The sequence below is a fragment of the Pectinophora gossypiella genome, chromosome 3 (assembly GCF_024362695.1).
Source record: "Pectinophora gossypiella chromosome 3, ilPecGoss1.1, whole genome shotgun sequence".
Lineage (NCBI taxonomy): Eukaryota > Metazoa > Arthropoda > Insecta > Lepidoptera > Gelechiidae > Pectinophora > Pectinophora gossypiella.
In genome coordinates, this window is record NC_065406.1 from 17,213,697 (window position 1) to 17,233,761 (window position 20,065).

At 35.8% G+C, this 20,065-nt stretch overlaps 1 protein-coding gene across 7 annotated transcripts in view; it reads left to right on the forward strand.

Moving 5' to 3' along the window:
- LOC126382075 (neuroligin-4, Y-linked) overlaps positions 1–18,590 on the forward strand; it is a 240,916-nt gene extending 222,326 nt beyond the window's left edge. For all 7 annotated transcript variants that reach the window (XM_050031797.1, XM_050031791.1, XM_050031798.1 and 4 more), the window contains 5 exons: positions 798–1,010; positions 1,799–1,937; positions 11,766–11,917; positions 13,237–13,395; positions 14,247–18,590. In XM_050031797.1, the coding sequence (XP_049887754.1) occupies positions 798–1,010; positions 1,799–1,937; positions 11,766–11,917; positions 13,237–13,395; positions 14,247–15,102 (1,519 nt within the window). In that variant the 3' untranslated portion in view covers positions 15,103–18,590. The remainder of the gene's footprint in view (positions 1–797; positions 1,011–1,798; positions 1,938–11,765; positions 11,918–13,236; positions 13,396–14,246) is intronic.
- The last annotated feature ends 1,475 nt before the right edge of the window (positions 18,591–20,065 follow it).

The following is a 20,065-nucleotide window of genomic DNA, read 5'->3' on the forward strand; positions in this document are numbered from 1 at the left end:
TACCTATATGCTTCTCTTTATTTTGATCAGTATAATAATGGACGGAAGATGTGTTGTGGCTGGGTGTAATAACAAGGGTCATCATTTATTTATACCCAAAAACAAAGATAAAAGATGCATGTCGTTTTATAAGATTTATACGGGTTTTGACTCGTATCATGGGTTGCTCTGTAAACAAAGATACGACATTCATGCTTATTATTAAGCCATTTAGAAATCTTCTATAAAATACAAATTACCATGATTCATTTATTCAATTCAAAAGTAAAAAAATGCTGATCTTACTTGTGACTTATCCCACACCACTAATAATTTTATGTACTTACCTACCTATTTCAAAGTTTTACTTTGCCGTAGTTTTCGTTTTCTTTTCTTTTTTTATCATACCATTTAAATTTAATTTAAAGAAAGTTTGCTCGATTTATGTTTTCAAATTGTATTTTCAATTATTCTTGTTTTTCTTTTGTTAACTTTAGTTTCTACTTTTTAATATTATTTTGGTCAGTGTTGTATGCGTCTATAATTGGCTGGAATACCGGAACTTTTCCTATGTTTGTTTTGTGTTTGTGTATGTACTGCCGTTGATGCGCCATAATAAATAATTCAATAAATCAATTTACTGTCTATCCAACCTACAAGACAATCATGGTGTCAAATGAATCCATATAATTAGAAGGTTAAACGAAGGCAAGGTTGTACAGCGCCATCATTTTTTTTGTGAGAACGTGGCCTGGAAACTTTCCATTATACTGAACGTTTTGTTTAACAGTAAGTATGTATACTATATTCTTCCTCAGGTACGATCTTATGCTCGGTGTGACAAAGGCAGAAGCATATTTCGCATTCAGCGGGGATGACGTACAATACGGCATAGAAGCGGACAGGCGATCCAAAATACTCAAGTCATTTGTCAGGAACACCTATAGTTATCATCTGTCTGAAATATTGGCGACTATTATTAATGAATACACCGATTGGGAGAGGCCGGTCCAACATCCCATTAATATCAGGTATGTTATAACTATTAATTATACCTATCTGTTCGCTAATATAATCTATGACTGATCCCTCTGCGGGTTTGTTAGTACCAGTTTGTTATGAAGGATACTTAATCGAATGTTGTTAGAAATCAGTTTGTCTTTAATGTATTTATTGTCTATAATTGTTTAAAGCTATTTCAGTGGAGGATCTAATATACTGAAGCTATTAGTAATCAGATTGAAAGTTTTCTGAAATTACGATTACCGTGGATCGATTATCATGGATCGGTGTAGTATCCTCCATTCTTGTCTATCAAGGGCCAATTCTTTGACTTCCTTATATGACCACATTCGCCTTCTCTTTTTTCGAATGTTTATATAGTAGTAAATAAACCGCGATCAGATCTAGGATGTTTTAAACCCCAACTAAGAATCAATAACCAAGAACTAAGAATCAGCTGATTGCATGAAGACTAATGAGAGTGGAAGAAGGGAAAGTGGTGTGTCAGGATTGTAGTAAGTGGTATCCTGTGGACAGTTACCCCAACGGGAAATAGACGTGAAACAAAAGATATGATGAGAAAGAGAGTCTAATCATCATTTTAGAGGTTTCAATTTCAAAAATCATTATTAATTATCATTTTATTCATGTTTAGAAATCGAAATTCCTAATTCTTTTGATAAATAATCAAGCTCAAATACTTTATTTATTTATTGTAATAGGTAGACAAGAAGGTTATGAATCACAGAAAATTACCAGGGCACCAGAACTAATAGGGAGGCCAACACACTCCTAACATTCCACTTAAATCCAACAGGGACGAAACATTGGAAGCCCTAAGCGACGCTCAAGTTGTGGCGCCGATAGTATTGACCGCTGACACGCATTCTGCATTAAGACGAAACTCGTACGTCTACGTGTTCGACTACCAGACCAAGTATGGCGACTACCCGCAGGTAAGATAAGCTCTTGACGTTGTTAGAATTTGAAATCTGTAATCTCTTCTCCTTCTCTGGTTCCCTATTTCGTTGCATAAAATTTTATGTAATAAATTTGCAAAGTATATATTTACTATTCCTAATAATCGTTACGCATAAAAGGCATAAGTATAACTATTTACACATAATATAATAAAGCATAAACACTTTAAGCATAACAAATAGAAGACATACTGTTTCTATTCATACCTATTTAAATAAACATGTTGGCCGCCGCACTCTAACCTACTATTACACTATGGTATCCAAGTTAAATGCCTAAAACCACTATGCTACACAAGAATAGGGCAAACATCATTAGGCTTAACAAGCACTATGCTAAGTAAAACAGTATGACAAGTAACCATTATGCCAAAAGACGATTATGACTAAAAAGAATATGCCTAACCGGTTGTGCCTAATTAAAATAGGACAAACAACATTATGCGAAAAAAAAGGCTCCCTCCTTCTCTTCTTCTTCTTTTTCTTTTCCTTCTTCTTCTTGTAATAATATGGTGTTAGGTATTTTTATGTTTTCCTCTGCTCAGGATGAAAAGTTGCAGACGCGATTTTGTGTTATATCTATTCTGTCAGAGTGATATAACCAAACAATTGAATTGTTTTAAAATTCGTACCAGCTCAGAGCCTTTAGCGCTCTACATTTGTCCGATCAAGTATTTAATGCCATCTAAGGCTAATCTCAAAAAGTCGCCACCAACTCCATTATATCTATGTCTTACGTTTGGTTTACACGACAATCTGGTTTGCTTTCCTGCCCTAGGTGAAACATTACTTTGAAAACCTTCTGAAAATTAGAACGTATTTAAAACGCATAACGTACGAACGTATTTTATTTATGTACGTATAGTATAGAGTATTTATTATTTTTTTGTTGTAAATGTTTGTTTCCTTTTGTTGGTTGCCTGGAAGAAATTGCACTAGAGCAATAAGGCCGCCCAAATTGTACTGTATTCAAGTGTTATGTCTGATTGTTGAAATTTTAGTTCTGTGCATTAAAGTATATTTGATTTGATTTGATTTGATTTGAAAATTAGTTGTAGAAGCATAACATAAAGCTGACGACTATATCCCAGTAGGGCAAACATAAGCAACGTGCTAAAATGTTGCCATGCTTATTTTACCAACTCTGGCGATATAATTATGTCATTTTGTCGACTGGTGCTTGTCTAGGAAAGACATAAATAAAAGAGTTTGTTCCGGCAATATCAAGATTTATTCTTTTTTTGGTAAATTTATTACAGAGAGCGTGTTGATTCTGTACAAATTGAAAATGGGAGAGTGAAGGAATGATTGGAACGAATGTTGCCATGTACATTATTTGACTATGATTAATATTATGTGAACTGAAATAAGTCATGTCGCACTGTCAAAGTACGAACACATTCACGTGGCACGCATGTTAAGGAAAAAACAAACTTATCGCTTTCGCCATTTATAGAATTGATCGATAATTTTATCACATTGCGCATGGCAGGGATAACCCCTGCGGGTCAGTCGTAGAAACACCATCGGAAATCAAGTAATTATCGACTCAATGTTTTAAATACAGCTACAAATCTATACACGATTCTGTTTCTCTTCCAAACAACAGTCTAGGGAACAATATAGATAGTGTTGTGTAGAAATTACTGAGTTTAACTGTTACGAACCAAATTAAAGCAACTTGTCGCGCTATAGTTCCCAAATGTACCAATTTTAGTTCGGCTTTCAAGTTTAATTGTACATGAAATTTGAAAATGTCCCCGGTTTTGATTATACGCGGAATTGGTGTCTGCTTGTGATTTGAAATAATTTGAATTGCATAAACAGCTCTAGCCCACACACGTCACACGTAATACGCGTCTCTTGAACGTTATACAATGACGACCTCCGTGGTCCAATGGTTGAGCGTTGGGCTCACGATCCGGAGGTCCTGGGTTTGAATCCCAGTGGAGACATGCCACAAAAATCACTTTGTGATCCCTAGTTTGGTAAGGACATTTCAAGCTGATCACCTGATTGTCCGAAAGTAAGATGATCCGTGCTTCGGAAAGCACGTTAAGCCGTTGATCCCGGTTACTACTTACTGATGTAAGTTTGTCAGGGGCCTTTGGCGGCTCAATAATAACCCTGACACCAGGGTTGATGAGGTTGGTATTCCACCTCACAACTCACACGATAAGAAGAAGCACATTATACAATGATGTCGATAGTTTTTGTCATCATCTTGATATGACGACTTCCTTGAAAATTTTGTTGTGACGTGACTTGTTGTAGGTTTATTTCAGATGGCTTAACTACTTGGCCGAACAAACAGGGAACGCTTAAGGCTATAATTAAGACAAATTATCTTCTACCCAATCCAGAAAAATGTTCCTTTATAATCAAAATCTAAATCGTGTTTTATGCAGTCGTTAAAACTCTAGAATCCACGTGGATTTATGCATAATATATATTTATTTGCGTCTCATACACCGATCATCGGTATTAATGGATCGCATATTATTTTAATGCGCTTTTACATTTACATCAAATGGAATTTATATCAAGCTGTTTAATGCTCTCACATGGGCTTTTACTTCGAGTTTTCATTGCGAGTTTCTCTACGTTATTATTATGAATGTGTTTCATTTTGTAAGGGTTTGCATGAAATGTCTATCTGGGGATACTTGCTCGTCATTCATTAGAACCGCTATGTTAGTTAGGTCTCTCATTCATAGTACGAATTCATTCGTATGGTAATTTGGAGAACACGGTTCGGCAGTTAAAATTTTAGCTTTAATTATGCGTTTGAGGAGCCGGGTCGCCCAGTTGGTAAAACGCTTGACTCTCACTGTTAAGTCGCAGGTTAGAATCCTGCCAATGATTTTCGAATTTGTTTTCGAATTCATATTTAGATCATAAGTTACTATCACGTGAGCGGTGAAAGAAAACATCGCGAGGAAACCCACATAGATACCTAAGAAATGCGTTTCGGTAGTATGAACCTTACCTGTGTTGGGCTGGTTTAGCCTGGTTTTCACTTAGCGGGTTGTAAGGTCAGACCGTCAGTCGCTTCTGTTGACAACGCTGCTAGGGAGATGATGAATAAATAAATAAATAAACGGCAATTCTAACCCGTCCATAATTCAATATAAATTATCAAAAACAAAAAATATGAATAGCAGTGTTTTTTTTTTTTTTAGTTGAGTGATAGAGTGAGAAACAGTGTGATAAGACAGAGTTGTGGTGTAAAAGACGATATAGTGACTAGGATTGAGAAGGGAATGTTAGGTTGGTTTGGACACGTAGAGCGGATGAAGGATAATAGGATTGCAAAAGCGGTATATAAAGCGAAAGTTGATGGTAGGGCTGGCAGAGGAAGACCGAGAAGGACTTACGATGACCAAATTGGAGATGTCCTTAGAAAAGGTTCAATATGATCTACTCTGAACCGGCGTGCGTGTATGAAGCGATTGATGAATGTGGAGGAAGCAAGAGAAGTGTGTCAGGATCGAAGCAAATGGAATTCTATAGTCTCTGCTTACCCCGGTGGGAAATAGGCGTGAGTTTATGTATGTATGTAGTGTTTTTTTTTTAAATTACACATGCCGATATAAGTTGGGAGTGTTGTGACAAGAATACATACTTAAAGCGTTGATGCTTAAAAAATAATACGCGTGACTTACATCGTAGTGTGACGGGTTCGAATCCCGGCGTAGGCTCTAAACCACTGAATTCGACTTTATGAGTTTGAATTTCTAATGCATCGTTGATAATTGATATCACTTGTTTTCCAGGATTTGTGTACGGTTAATGGCAATAGGCTCGCCCATTGGACTTATAAATAGCGATCCAAGAGTGGGTGTATACTCTATATGTTTTTGCCTTCCCCTTATGTAAATAATAATTACAAGTCGAGTACTCTCGAAGTAATCGCTTCCTTCAAATAGTATTTCAGGAAGGCCTTTCATTCCTTTTATAAATATAGCACAAAAGGAATGTAAAGAACCAACAAGTCAAGCACAATTCACGCTACATAGTACTATTTCTATTTTCGTTAAGAATAATTTTCATATGAGAGACTTTCCTATAACGCTTTCAATTTGAATAACGCCGGGAAAATGTTCGGATCAGGTTTTAATATTGTCGGTAAGATTGAAACGGCAGGTTAAATATTGCTTCCAATTGAATATCTACAATATTGATCTGACATCCATGCCACGGGAACCAGTCATGTCTCCTTTGAGATATTACGCCGGGCGTCTTTGTCGAATGCGAATTAAAAAAGTTGATTAGAAAAAAGTACTTCATTATTACCAAGGGTACCAGATGGACTGCAACGCAGCAACCGCGCGCAATCGCTATATTCAACTGCATCTCGTAGTTATACGTTCGACTTCGCGCAGTCGTGATAATAACTTCACACGGTCGGTTGTAGTCTTGCAGTCGTGTGAAGTCGATATCAACTGCGTTCGGGAGTTTAATTTTCATTAAAGTAGTTTTAGCTGTTATTTTTTATTCATTAGTTATTTATTTACTTGTATTGATGACTTTTCAGTTATATTTAATTGCTAGTTCCAATCAAATACTGTTTTAATAAGGTCTAAATTTTTTTTTTATAAAAAAGTCTTTTTAATCTAGAATTCCTACACATCTTTCAGAACGTGTTATATTTAAACAAAGAATCTGACTGTAAAATAGTCTAAAAAATGTTATCTACATTTTGAAAGATCTATCCACTGATATAGGCCATCCCATTATTTCATCAGCCATTTTGAATGTTACGGTCGCCATTTTTAATTTATGAAAACGAAATCTAGAATAAAATCACCGGCTAAGAAAAATTGATAGACATCTCATTCATTAAGCCGTTGCGATGTTTCGAGGGTATGAAAGAACATAAACACATAACCCTTTTTGGTCGGGTTATAAAATCAAAAACAATGTCAGAAAAAAGTCCCTCGGCAAACATAACTTTGTTAATTATTTCAAATTGGAATAACTAACCCAAACATCGAAATGAAATTAATTTAAAGTTAAAATTAATTATAATATCTTCAATTGTAAACAATTCCTACCTAATAATCATTAAAAGGTTTTTGTAAGTACCAATTAAGGTTAGGGCAAAATATCATGGTATTAATTAAGCAAGGTTTGCAAATTTTCCAAACTATGAATAATAATGAGCATCTGAAGTTGTTCAACACTCGGCGTTTTTCAATTGGAACGCAACTTTTATGGTACTTACGTAAAGCTCAATAACCATCTGTTTTTTTTTTTAACAAAACATAAAATGTATTTATGCTGATTCCGGCAGACTAATAATTATACACTTTTCATCAAATAATCGATCAAGTTCAATTTTCGTAAAAATTTATAATATTTATTATAGAAAATAAATGGTTTTTTTTTTTTTTACAGTAAGTAGTATCAAGTTTTTAATCCTAAATAATGACGTGTTTTGTTATGTATATCTATTTATACTTATACGTACAAAATTCGGAAATGTTTCAAATTATTTAATACATTTATTTTGACAGTTCTAAACATTCGTTATGACTTTTTTGGATTCAGAATATGTAACTTAGTACCTATCTACATTATTATTTAGATCTAATTCACTGATGTACGAGCGAGCAACGATTCATTTGTAATAACTACGACTTCTTTATTGTTTTTAGTCAATAAAGTATACTATATTTGTGGTATAATGAAATAACTCGGATATTTTTTAAATGTCTTTACTCCTTTTGCACCTTATATTAAAACCAAAATCCTCCCACCAGACCGATATCGCACCAAAGACTCCCCTTACTTTTTAAAAACTGCCTTACGTCTCATTCATTAACCATCCTCCTTTCATACCATAAACATTTTTTTTTTGGTTAAATTTGCCCCGAGAAGGATACCATAAACAATCAAATTCCCATTCATTATCCTTACATAGTATTCTCACTTTCCTACAGCTCGGCCATTCTGCTTTCAGTCTGACCTCAGACTTCCATCCTTAACTCACTTCCACCCTCAACTTAACTACATATTGTATTATTTATTACACATTCCTGCTTGTCGTATCCGACAACAGCGACCTCAGGTTCTTCTATCATGGGATCAAAGCGTAACTAGCTAGTCAATAATAGTGTTGCCGAATTATCGATCTCAATCGATCGATTTAACCAATATTATTGCAATTATTTTACAAAAGATAGTATCAATATAATCGTATATATCTAACAATTATTAATACAGCATCGATATTATCGATATGCATATCGATATTAAGAATATTTAGGGGGCTTATGAAATAATAAGATGGACGGATGTGGTCAAAAAGGACCTGTGTTCGTGCAATGTCTCCGAAAACGACACGTCCGATAGAGCGAAGTGGAAGAGAATTACGAAGAAGGCAGACCCCACCATCAGATGGGAATAATAAATGCCAAGGAGAGAGAGAGAGATGGCCTTATAAAATAATAGATTTTAATCGATATACGTACAGCCATGAGCAATTTCATGTATCCACTTTAGAACCCTGTCGCACTATCATATTTGACATTGATGAGACTTACGGTTTTATTTGTCAAAAAAGTTAATGTGACATGGTTTCAAGGTGTATACATATTAGTACTCATGACCGTACAGTCGATTATCATGGGACACTAGTCAATAAAGTATAAAATGAAAGACAGGATCGCCTAGTCATATCTTAATGATATATGAAAAAAAATATGTCCAAAGGATAATGGGCGAATCTTGTCCAAGAACTTCCACTGATGAGACCTATATGTATTGAAAGCTTATGCATTCCCTATGATTCTGGCAAAGTTCTATCAGATTCTGTCCCAGGGTGCTTTTTCTACAGCCATGTTTTTCCTGGCACCATTTAGCAACAAATCTCGAATCGATTTTAGTCCCTCATTTTATTTTATCACATTTTTAGCCAGGACAAACATGGCCGTAAAAATAGAATACCCCGGGACAGAATCTGATAGAACTTTGCCAGAGTCATAGGGAAAGCATAAGCTTTCATTTCATATAACTCTCATCAGTGGAAGTTCTTGGACCAAGTTTCATACAAATGTGCCCATTGTCATTTTGTATTGAAAATATAATGATAATCTTTATCTACGTTTAATACTAAATCCCGCGCTGCCAGGCCCACTGGTCCCATTTTCTCGACCCAGTGTATACGAGTATTAAGCTTACACCTTCCACGCCGCCCCAAGTAATCTAGTTTCCAATTCAGGCCTCGAGTCTGACAGTTCTCAACTATGAAACATAAATCAATTTCCTTAACTGGCGCCGAGGTATTTTAAGAATGTAGGAACTATTTGTGCAACCTTAGTAGAATGTAAAATGTAGGAACCTTAGTAGAATAAGGCACTATTTAGTGCTTATAAACTTGTTTCTGAAGTGTAAGGATTTTTAAGGGTATCAACAATTTATGATAAATCAACACGAAACACTATCCATTATTATCGATTTGTGGAACAATGTCGATTGTTGCTACTGTTACGGTAAGCCCAGACGTTTTTAGGGGATTTTTTTTTATCGTGTGGGTTGTGCTGTAAACCCAGCAACCTGATGTCAGCCACACGCACGCGCTACGTAAGCATGACAGTAAATAGTATAGTCCCATTAGACCGATTGACCGGTCGACCGATCGGACAAAAGGGCAACACGCGATTATTCAAAAGCGTAACAGTTTTTTTTTCTTTATATCCTTCACCGAAAAACACGGTTTGAATGATGCCGTTAAACCACAGAGGTCTGTCTCGGCACCCATTCGTCGCATTTAAACAGAAAAAGAAAAAAATACATAAAAAAAAATACAGAAAACATTGAAAGGAATCATATCGATAGCGTTATACAAAAATGTAGCTTAATAGAAATAAACAAATACACTTATCCACAAATAAACTCTAAAACACACACAGCGCACTGTCGTACCGAGTAGGCATAAATGCCAATCAATGCCGCGTACCTCGTATTCAAAGTCCACTATCGATATAGGAACTATCATTATCGCTACAACACTACTTACTGTGCTTAGAGCTTCACTTAGTCACCCTAATCACTTTCACTTAGCCGTCCAATCTATAACTTTGGTGTAAAATCCGATACTCTGCAATATTCCCGTCGACACGTCGATTCTGTTATCTGAACGAAGGTCCGACCACGTTATTCACTTACTATCTTGTTAGCGTCAACACACGTACAAGCAAACTCTAGTTCTCTATATTAATAACAGACTGGGCTAACTACCTCCTCACCGCTATAATAAGACCCCTCATCTTCATTACAAAGCAACCACACGAAGGGCGTAGTTTAAATAGTTGCTTCATAACTACTTCACTCGAAATTAAGTTAGGAGATGGGGTCGAAAATCGTGCCCGGATATTGCGTCGTCTGTAGTGTGATAATTAGAAGATTAAATAGTAGGTAACGAGGAAGTTAATAATCGTTGTTTATGAAATAGGACACTCTTACAATAATGATGTTCATAAGGTTATAGACGATGATAATATAACACAAATAAAAAATACAATAGTAAAAACATCATGTTATTTAAAGTCTTATTTTTCGTTTTTTTTTTTATAGACTTATTAGTTTATAATACAGCAAATTAGGTTACACTGGCCCCGATTCCTGCAAATTAAGAGCTGTCAATCATCCGTCCCTTTCCCTCTTCGGCAGATAAGAAAATGACAGATATAACTTAAAATAAAATTAGATGGTTTATACAAGAATTAGCACCACTATAATGCTGTATGTTCGTCAATAAGTATATATATAATTAATCCTAAGACACTTATCACAAGCAGACGCGATATCAAAAGTTATGTAGGTTATCCTCTTTACCAACAAAAAATAAACATCTGCGAACGTGTTTATAAGTGTCTTGACAGCCAAGCAAAGTCCAATCCAATTATTTGATAATTGGATTAAATTTTGCTTGGCTATAGAATGCTTGCAAGTTATCTTCTAATTGAGTTTTTGCTCAACTTAACCCAATAAGTATTTCAAGCGTTATTTATTTATACTTCTTACTTTATTTGTGCTTCAGACGGCATTATGCCGTTGGTTGGTTGGTAAAAACACCTCCGCCAACCCGTAGTGGAGCAGCGTGGTGGAGTATGTTCCATACCCCCTCCGGTTGATTTAGGGGCCTGTGCGCAGCAGTGGGACGTATATTTATTTATTTATTTATTTATTTATTTAATTATTTATTTATTTATTTATTTATTTATTTATTTATTTATTTATTTACTTATTTATTTATTCAACAATTGTAACATGACAGTGTACACCATAGCGTTACAATAGATTCTTATTATAATATTAAAACATGCAAAGTATTATAATAACAACTAAATATTACAAACAATTATTGAATTGAAGATTTAGGCATCATCTTTTCACACACCTTGATGCATTCTTCCATTAAGTTTGCTATATATACTGTTTATGTTATTATATTCATATACTTGTACGGTCACGAGCATTAATATTATGCATAGATTTTGGTACCATGTCACATTAACTTTTTTGACAAATTGAACTGTAAGTCTCACTTAATGTAAAATTTGTTAGTGCGATAGAGTCCTAAAGTGGGTACATTATATTGCTCATGACAGTACATACTCTATATAGAACGATCCCCAAGTAGCCATCTGTTACAACGTCCCTTTACAATTTAAAACGCTGTACACCTACTTATTTACAACGGGAAACGCGCTCAGCAATTCCGGTCGGCTCCAAAATTCACATTCTAACAGGTCGTACCGAAATTAAAACTGGGGACTCACAGTATTTTGCTTGCAGCGACAAGGCTGCATTCATGGCGAGGAGCTGCCCTACATATTTGGGGCGCCGCTGGTTGGGGGTCTCGCCCACTTCCCCCGAAACTACACGAAGGCTGAAGTGGCGCTGTCGGAGTCCGTCATGCTGTATTGGGGCAACTTCGCTAAGACTGGGTAAGTGTCCATTTGGGCCTTTATTTTTTAAAGCTGGAAAGTATGCAGGCCATATTTAGTAGGATCTTTAATGGTCGCTGCCTTATGGAAAAGGTCACCTCGAAGCAATACTTTATCTATTTAATGTAGTATTTGTTCAAGGGTGAGATTTGAGTGCCTCTGGAGTCATTAGGTATCCTCCAAAGATGTTACAGCGCTTTCTCGTCAGGGGCTCACTCTCCTGTAGTAAATGGAGGGGGGTTTTAACCTATTTGTGGCACAATTTATTGTAAGCATTGTAGCGTTTTTAATAAGATGGCCGTTGGTGTAACAGAAATCTTGGTGAGATGTGGGTTCTTAGTTCATCTTGCGATGTACCTCTGACTACCCCAAATATAGTCGCGAGCTTATTTATGTTCTTATGTTGGCCGATACAATTCAAAATGGGTGCTAAGCTGTGATTCGATACGATAATATCCATCTTGATTTCTGATTACTTGTGGTCTGCCCATTCCTAAAGAGTTATGCCATACAGTTTCGCTATCGCAGACAGATTATTACAAGTTATTTAAGTCTTTGTCCTCTATAATATATGTGAGGAATTCAAAAAGTTTTTGTCATGCGAAAACAATTTCCATTGCGAGTGCCCACAACGGTCTACTTTCATGGGTCATTCAAAAGTTTGTAGGTCAAATAGTTCAGAAACCACAGGGGATGAAGATATTTTTAACGAGTTTCAGAAAGTACAATCTCGTAAACGGAATAGCGAGTGATAAAAAAGAAACATCTTCATCATTAGCTTAAAAGCCACGCTCTTGTCAGAAAGTATTCTCCCTTCTTGTCTTTCCAAGGCCAATTCCATTTGGGGTTGTTTGTATACCTACTTTCAAGCCACGTTAGTTATCAAAGTTTCATAACCAGTTACGAAAATTAACACACAAGAAATTCAATCAATAATTCTAAACACAGTAACTGAAGGTCCCTGACATGGCTCATGTAGCGACTACATACTTAAGGGCAATCAGATGATCAGTGTGTAATGTCCTAACCAATCTAGCGATCACAAAGTGATTTTTGTGATATGTCCCCACCGGGATTCGAACCCGGGGCCTCCGGATCGTGAGACCAACGCTCAACCACTGGACCACAGGCGGGGTAAACATGAACTTCAATTATCATCGTCTGTCGACCTCACCAATCCTCAAAACTATATCTCAGTTGGAGTAGTTAGTGGTACATCCATCGCAAGATGAACTAAGTACACTTCTGTTAGACCAACGTGATAGGTGGCGGTCGCTGTCTGTATGTCTAATGGTAATAATATATTTCTTTATTCCTAGAAACCCAAATGAGGCCCAAGAAAGCGACCCGATCCGCGCTGGTAGACAGGAGAGGGTACGAATGAAGAACATTGAATGGACTGCGTACGAGGCTGTGCACAAAAAGTACTTGAACATCGATATCAAGTCCAAACTGAAGAACCACTACAGAGCGCACAGGTGAGACAGTTATGTAGTACAACAACACATTACAAAACATAACAAATCAAATAAAACATTCATTACAGCAAAAAGGGTTTTCAACTCAGCATAAAACTCTGAAGACACAGGGTCGACAGAGCGCATATCTTTTTTAACATTTTCACAAAATACAATACGTAATAACATAAACATAAACGGCCCATATACGTCCCACTGGCATACAGGCCACAGGCACAGGCCTCCTCTCTATCAACCGGAGGGGGTATGGAGCATACTCCACCACGCTGCTCCAATGCGGGACAATACGTAATAATAAATGTTAATCCATGACAATATTAGTGTCTTCGTTTTAATTATTTTTAGTCCCTTTAAACTGAATATAACTCTTTAAAATAAAAAAAAATAAAATTACTTATTAAAAAGTATCAATGTAAATGCGTGCCTTGATGTAAAAATTTCCGACAGTAAAAACACCTACCAACGTTTTTAGTACGATCAAGTAAACGATCTATTATTTTTTTCGTTACGGTGTTACTAACCAGCCTGCATAGGCATCGCTTGTCCCAATACAGACTTTTATCATTCATACGGGCAGAAACTACTAACTGTGGAAACGGTTGGATTGAGTGTTGATGATGATTGTGAGCTTAGTTTATATTCAAATTAAAAATCAAAAGTGGGTGACATAGTTAAGTCCGACTAGGGTTCCCTTTTCAGTTCATTAACGCTGAATATAACAAGTTTACGAGTACATCCCTTTAATAATTTAAACAGTTTGAAACTAATACCACATGAAAGGGTCACGTCGACTATTATTAGAATGGTCAACTCTTTAACTAAAATAGTAAGAGCCTTTTCATTGTTCACAGGTTATCGTTTTGGCTAAACTTAGTGCCAGATTTGCATCGTCCAGGAGGCGAAGACGTGCCACCGTCCCATCATCAATTAGAAAATGAAGAAGTGTCACCGCCACAGCCGACGCTCAAGACATTCAGTCCGCCTATCAAAAAGACAACTGACTTGGTCTTGACTGACACGGCACTAGCCACAAAAGTTCCAGTTTTAGGCGTCCTAAATATAACCTCGCCTTTGAATTTCAATATTGTTGGAATCAACACTGCCACTCAAAGTACTGTAGGAGGGTCTGACATTCACAAGTCAGACGCAACAACCGCGACACCGCCCGAAGATGGTTTCGCTGCTTATTCTACAGCCCTTAGTGTAACTATAGCTATAGGATGCTCTTTACTTATACTTAATGTACTTATATTTGCTGGAGTATACTACCAGAGAGATAAAACTAGAATGAATGGCCCGGATGGCCCGAATGGTTCTCATCTAAAGAAGAGAGCTGAGAATGGACAAATGCCAAATAACATTTGCGGGGATCTAGAAGGTGCTTTGACGTATCAGACGAGTTTAAAAAACGATCCTGCTACGATTCTGAGCCACCACCATACACACTCACACCACCAGTTGCCTCCGCCAGAATTTGCTGATTTGCCGAGCAATAACGTGGCGAGTATGGCGACGTTGCCGAGAGCGCCGCCGCCTCCTAAACTAGGGAAAAGTAACATAAATACGTTAGCAAGTGGCCAGTTGCAAGAGAACCAGCCGTTGCTATCGACGCATCAAATGCAGATGATGAATACGAGTACGTTGACGAAGAAGAACACTCAATTGAACGCTAAGTCGAATGTGACGATGGAGGAGTTGAGAGTGTGACGTCAGAGGGCCTGACTGCAACGAGCCGGCAGTTGCAGTGACGTGGTGCACCACGACGAGATCGTGTGACTTGAGCCGGACCTTCTCAGGTGTGTCACAGATTACATATAGACTGTTTAGATGACGTGAACAGCTTCGATTTCAAGCATCAAGATTGACTGTACCTCTTGATCAGTACTATAATCTAAATCATCAAGCAATAGATGTGACGAAACTAGTGCTTTGATAGAACATTGGACTTGCAGTCGAAGCGTTTCTAAAGTATCAGTTTCTATAGAACTCTTTATCTGTGCCACTTGATAGTAGAAGGTACTAGACACTTGTGAAGTGACAAAAACAGTGAAAATCATATCTCAAAAACAGTGAAGGGTGTTTAAAGTTTTCATTCTAGTGGACGATATTAAAATTATGTAATTTTCGGTGTATATGAATGTAAATAGCGTTGTGTATAAGGGATAATGTGTAAATAATTCAGTAGTGGTATCGCATATCCATCCTGTAGGTAAACCTCGTTTGAATTGCAGCCTTGAGAAAGGAACAGGCGGGGAAAAAAATCATACCCGTGCTAAGCAATTACAGTATCCGTTACTTAAAGAGTATGTCTGAATTTCTGCAACTTCCATTTATATATTCAGAGTTGTTATTTGTATCAAATAAAGGTAAAGAAATATATGCCGGTTCTCGCTCATGTAATAAGCAACTCTCAGTTGACTGGATTACCAATATTTACAATTATAATAATCTTATTAGTGAAGTTAGTATATTACAGTACGACGGAAAATCCAGGTTCGTTCATTTTATTTATTTGGCAAACAAGTACATAATTGACGAAAGTGTACCTACATTGAATAAATAAGAAAGTTTCGTATTAAATGAATACAAAAACTTAACTACTGAAAGTAGTAGAGTCGTAAAAGATGTTTTTTTAGAAATCTAATTTCATCCAATAATTAAACAAATTCTAAAACGTTCCATGAATTTGACTTTATAAATAGGTATGTCTAAATAACTGACATTTAAGAAATGAAATGAACTTAAAATAGAAAACAAATAACGAATGATTAAATAGACGACTGAAATGTTGCGAATTTTTTTTCGAATGAATTGAATGAATAATATGAAACACCAAATATTTCACACCTCATTTTGATTAAGGAGCAATAAAAAATATTCTAGTTTTTGCAGAGTTATACGATAAAAACGGTTCGTTTGGAAATGTATGAGTATTTTCAAATACTATTTTGTCAGAATAGAATTCGTCGCTTATTATTTTGTCATTTTGCCGAATTGTAGAAAAGACGTCTCGCTTGGAAAAATAATCGATTTCAGAAGGTATATTTTTGTATCTTGGTTCGTATTCCAAATGTCAAAGATATTATTTTTCGTGTCCTGTACCTGAATGTATTATATATCAGCCAACATAATAACCGATAACGGAGTATTTATTAGTTTTTCAAAAAAATCTGTGGATTCTTTCCTTATTATTTTATATTCAAGTATCTTATTGTCTTCACTACACTTTGATAGAAGAGATCTATTTTATAGAAAGGTGGGCTACCTTATTGTTTAAAAAATATATGTTTTGTTTATTATGTGCGAAAATAACACGTGGAGACCGCTCAGGTAAGGGCATAGATTACTAGATACTTACTCCACAAGCTATATTTTAAAGTAGAATCCACTTGAACAACTAAATCATTTATTTTTCGAAATCAATATTCAATTTTTCCTACAGCCATGCACAAAGTGTTTTGTTTCACATAAAAAATGATTAGTTTTCCATTGTTTATTCACTGGAGTTTTTCGGACAGATGTTTTTTTCTACAGTTCGCAATGATTTTATTTTATCGTCTACTGAACATTTCAGTTTATTGAATTTATTAGTTTTAATTTTTATAATAGACGGACCAATAGTGTATGTAAATATGTAAATAATGTTAGAAACGGTATAACAGGTTGTATGAACCCTACACGTTAGGCCTCGTAGCCTGGGGCCTTTTAACTTATAATAGTAATTATTATTTCAACCATGACTGAGGCTGTTATATTATTAATATTTATTATTATCTTTTAGTTTCATAAACAGCAATAAATTGTTTGTATCAAGCATTTTGTCCGTGAATTAGATTTATTTAGCATGAGGATCTGTTAAGGATGTTGATTAATATTATATCGATCTTATTTACTCTGTTGAGGTTTCAGGGGTTCACGATGATCATCGCCAACCATCAACGAAAAAAACGTTAGATGACACAGAATCCTCTGTTCCATCAATAAAAAAAATCTATATAAATAATTTATAGCCAGAATCGAACTCAAACCAAACAAAACCAGTCTTTTTAATAACGAAAAGATAGCAACATATATTACGGAGTTCTAACAAAATATGACAGAATCAAATCAATTCAATGTATTCCACAAAACTTCACATTAACATATAAACATAATTCATGGATACAGACATAGAGAAAATTAAATATAAAAAGATTCTGACTCTCGGAACCTGCAGCTCTTGTCAAGCCGGGACAAGCGTGTTAACCATTACACCAACGGATCCTCCTCCTGTCCATGCGAAATTCTTCCATCTATGTACGCCATCTATTTAGACATGGATACAAAACACATAGATATTCATAATATAAAAGCAATAGCATCAGCTATAACACAACTTTTATAGAAAATAATGCACGACAATGTCTTACTTAAGTATCCCGTTTTTACAGGGTTGAAGGTTTCTGATTCTGATTCAGGGGTTATATTGGTAGAAGCCTATATCGCTAGATAAGCGGATCCTATGAAAACGGGATAACGCTAGGGACATGATGATGATGACATCGCTATATTGGTATGAAATACTAATAATAGAAATCTATTTAAAAACCGGAGATTTCCACGAATGAATTGACAAGGCCGGATGATAAGGTATTGTTGAGTTTTACAGCCCAAAAGTTATCAGTTTTAGGAATCTGTCCCTTCTTCTTTGTAAAGAGATTGATAACATTTATTCAACATCCTTTAGCGCTGTACATAATAGGATATTTTTAAATTCCATCAACTTCATCTATTTGAGAATATGGACAAGAGCGGACGAGATTTTTGTTTGCTTAGTTGATAGAAGTGTTTTGTACAATACTGTCGGTACAAAGAATGGTGTTAGGAGAAATTGGATCAATATTAAATCGCTCGATGTCGTATTTTACATAGTAAAGTCCACCAAACCCGTTGAGTAATGAATTAACGATACATTCATTTTAGATGAGAGGTTAGACTAATACATTTTATCTCCAACACCATTTTTTGCGAGATGACTTAGCGAATTAATTTCCATTAAAATAATTAATTGTACATACCTCCAAAATGCACAAATTTTGTTACCATGTTAGTGTATTTATAGATACAAATATCGATACGGTCTGTAAGAAGACTTCATAATAAAATAATTACTGAAAGTACAGACTAAAAATTTTAATAAAATACGATTGAAAATTTGAATTTGTTTCACTTTAACGAGACAGATACTAAATTGTAATGCATTATGATGCTCAGTAAGCATGCTGTGTTGCTAATTGATTATCATAATATTATTATAAAGCTGGCATATTTAAAAACCCATTAGGGATTACGGGCGTGAGTTTATGTATGTATGTATGTATGCATATTTAAAAAAAAATATTATGTGAATCATTTTCTTATCGCAATTAACATCTTTTGTAACATCATAAAAACAAAAATATTCAGATTTACAAAGAAGAACTGTCGGAGTTGGAAATTGACGTTTATTAAGGGATTAAATTTGTCAAAATCTCAGAATTTTTAGGCTAACACTTTGATGAAGGTATGGCAAAGTGTCTTGAGTACTGTTTGATATACTTGACCTTAAGTTCAACACTCAAGTACCTACCTAATATTATTATTTATTTTATGACTCAAGGAGACTTCTTCGTCTATCGTGTGGGTTATGAGGAAGATTACCAACTACCTACTTTCATATAATCGGGTGATCAACTTGCAATATCCTAACCAAACCAGGGGTCACGAAGTGATTCATGTGATATGTCCCCACCGGGATTCAAACTGGGAACCTCAAGATCCTGGAACCTCAACACTGGACCACGGAGGACGTTTACGTGTTACGGAGGTAATCAAGTAGACTGAAGTAGAAGCAGATAATATTTCTTATAACACGTTACTCATTATACGAGACTAATGGTTGTTGTTTTCTATACTTGATAAAGTCAAAGAAAGTAACTGAACGGATGACTTCAATATCGCCAATATAAATAAAACATAAGCTTCGTCCTTTCTGCTTTTAAACCCTGATTTCAATATCATCACTAATTTAAGAGCCACGCTCTTGTCGGTGTTTTCAATATACTTAGTTATAAATAATTTAACAAGCATATCTGTCTGTCCAAACATAAGTACTTCAAGGCATTCGCATTCATTTTCCTTTGTTGGTGAATGGTACGAGAGACAAGAGGACAGCGTTTATAGTCTGGGAAATAGCCTCTGACAACGTACTGTGACCGAAAAGAGGTCATGTCATCACATCATGCTGGCTGGCGTGTTATTTGTAATTTTGAAAATCTCTTTCTTTTTTCTTTATTTTCGTGCCCAGCATCGTGAGCCTAACGCTCGACAACTGGACCATGGAGTCCGTCTCTAATCTGTCGATGAGGGTTTTTGTCAGTCAAAGGCTGAAATACGCATATATTTCCCCGCGATGAGATACATAAATCGGTTTTTGATTACAACGGTTAGTGCTCCGAAGCTAAAACATAACATATAAAGGTGTTCTATCTACTCAGCCTGTATCCACCCACTGCTGGGTATTTGCCTCCTCTCTTTCCATCCTTTCATCATACGGGCTGTTAGTAACACCGTAACGAAAACAATGTGAGATAATTCAGACCATGATACAGAGTTGATATCAAGTAGAATTTGCTGTTGCAAAAGTATGAAA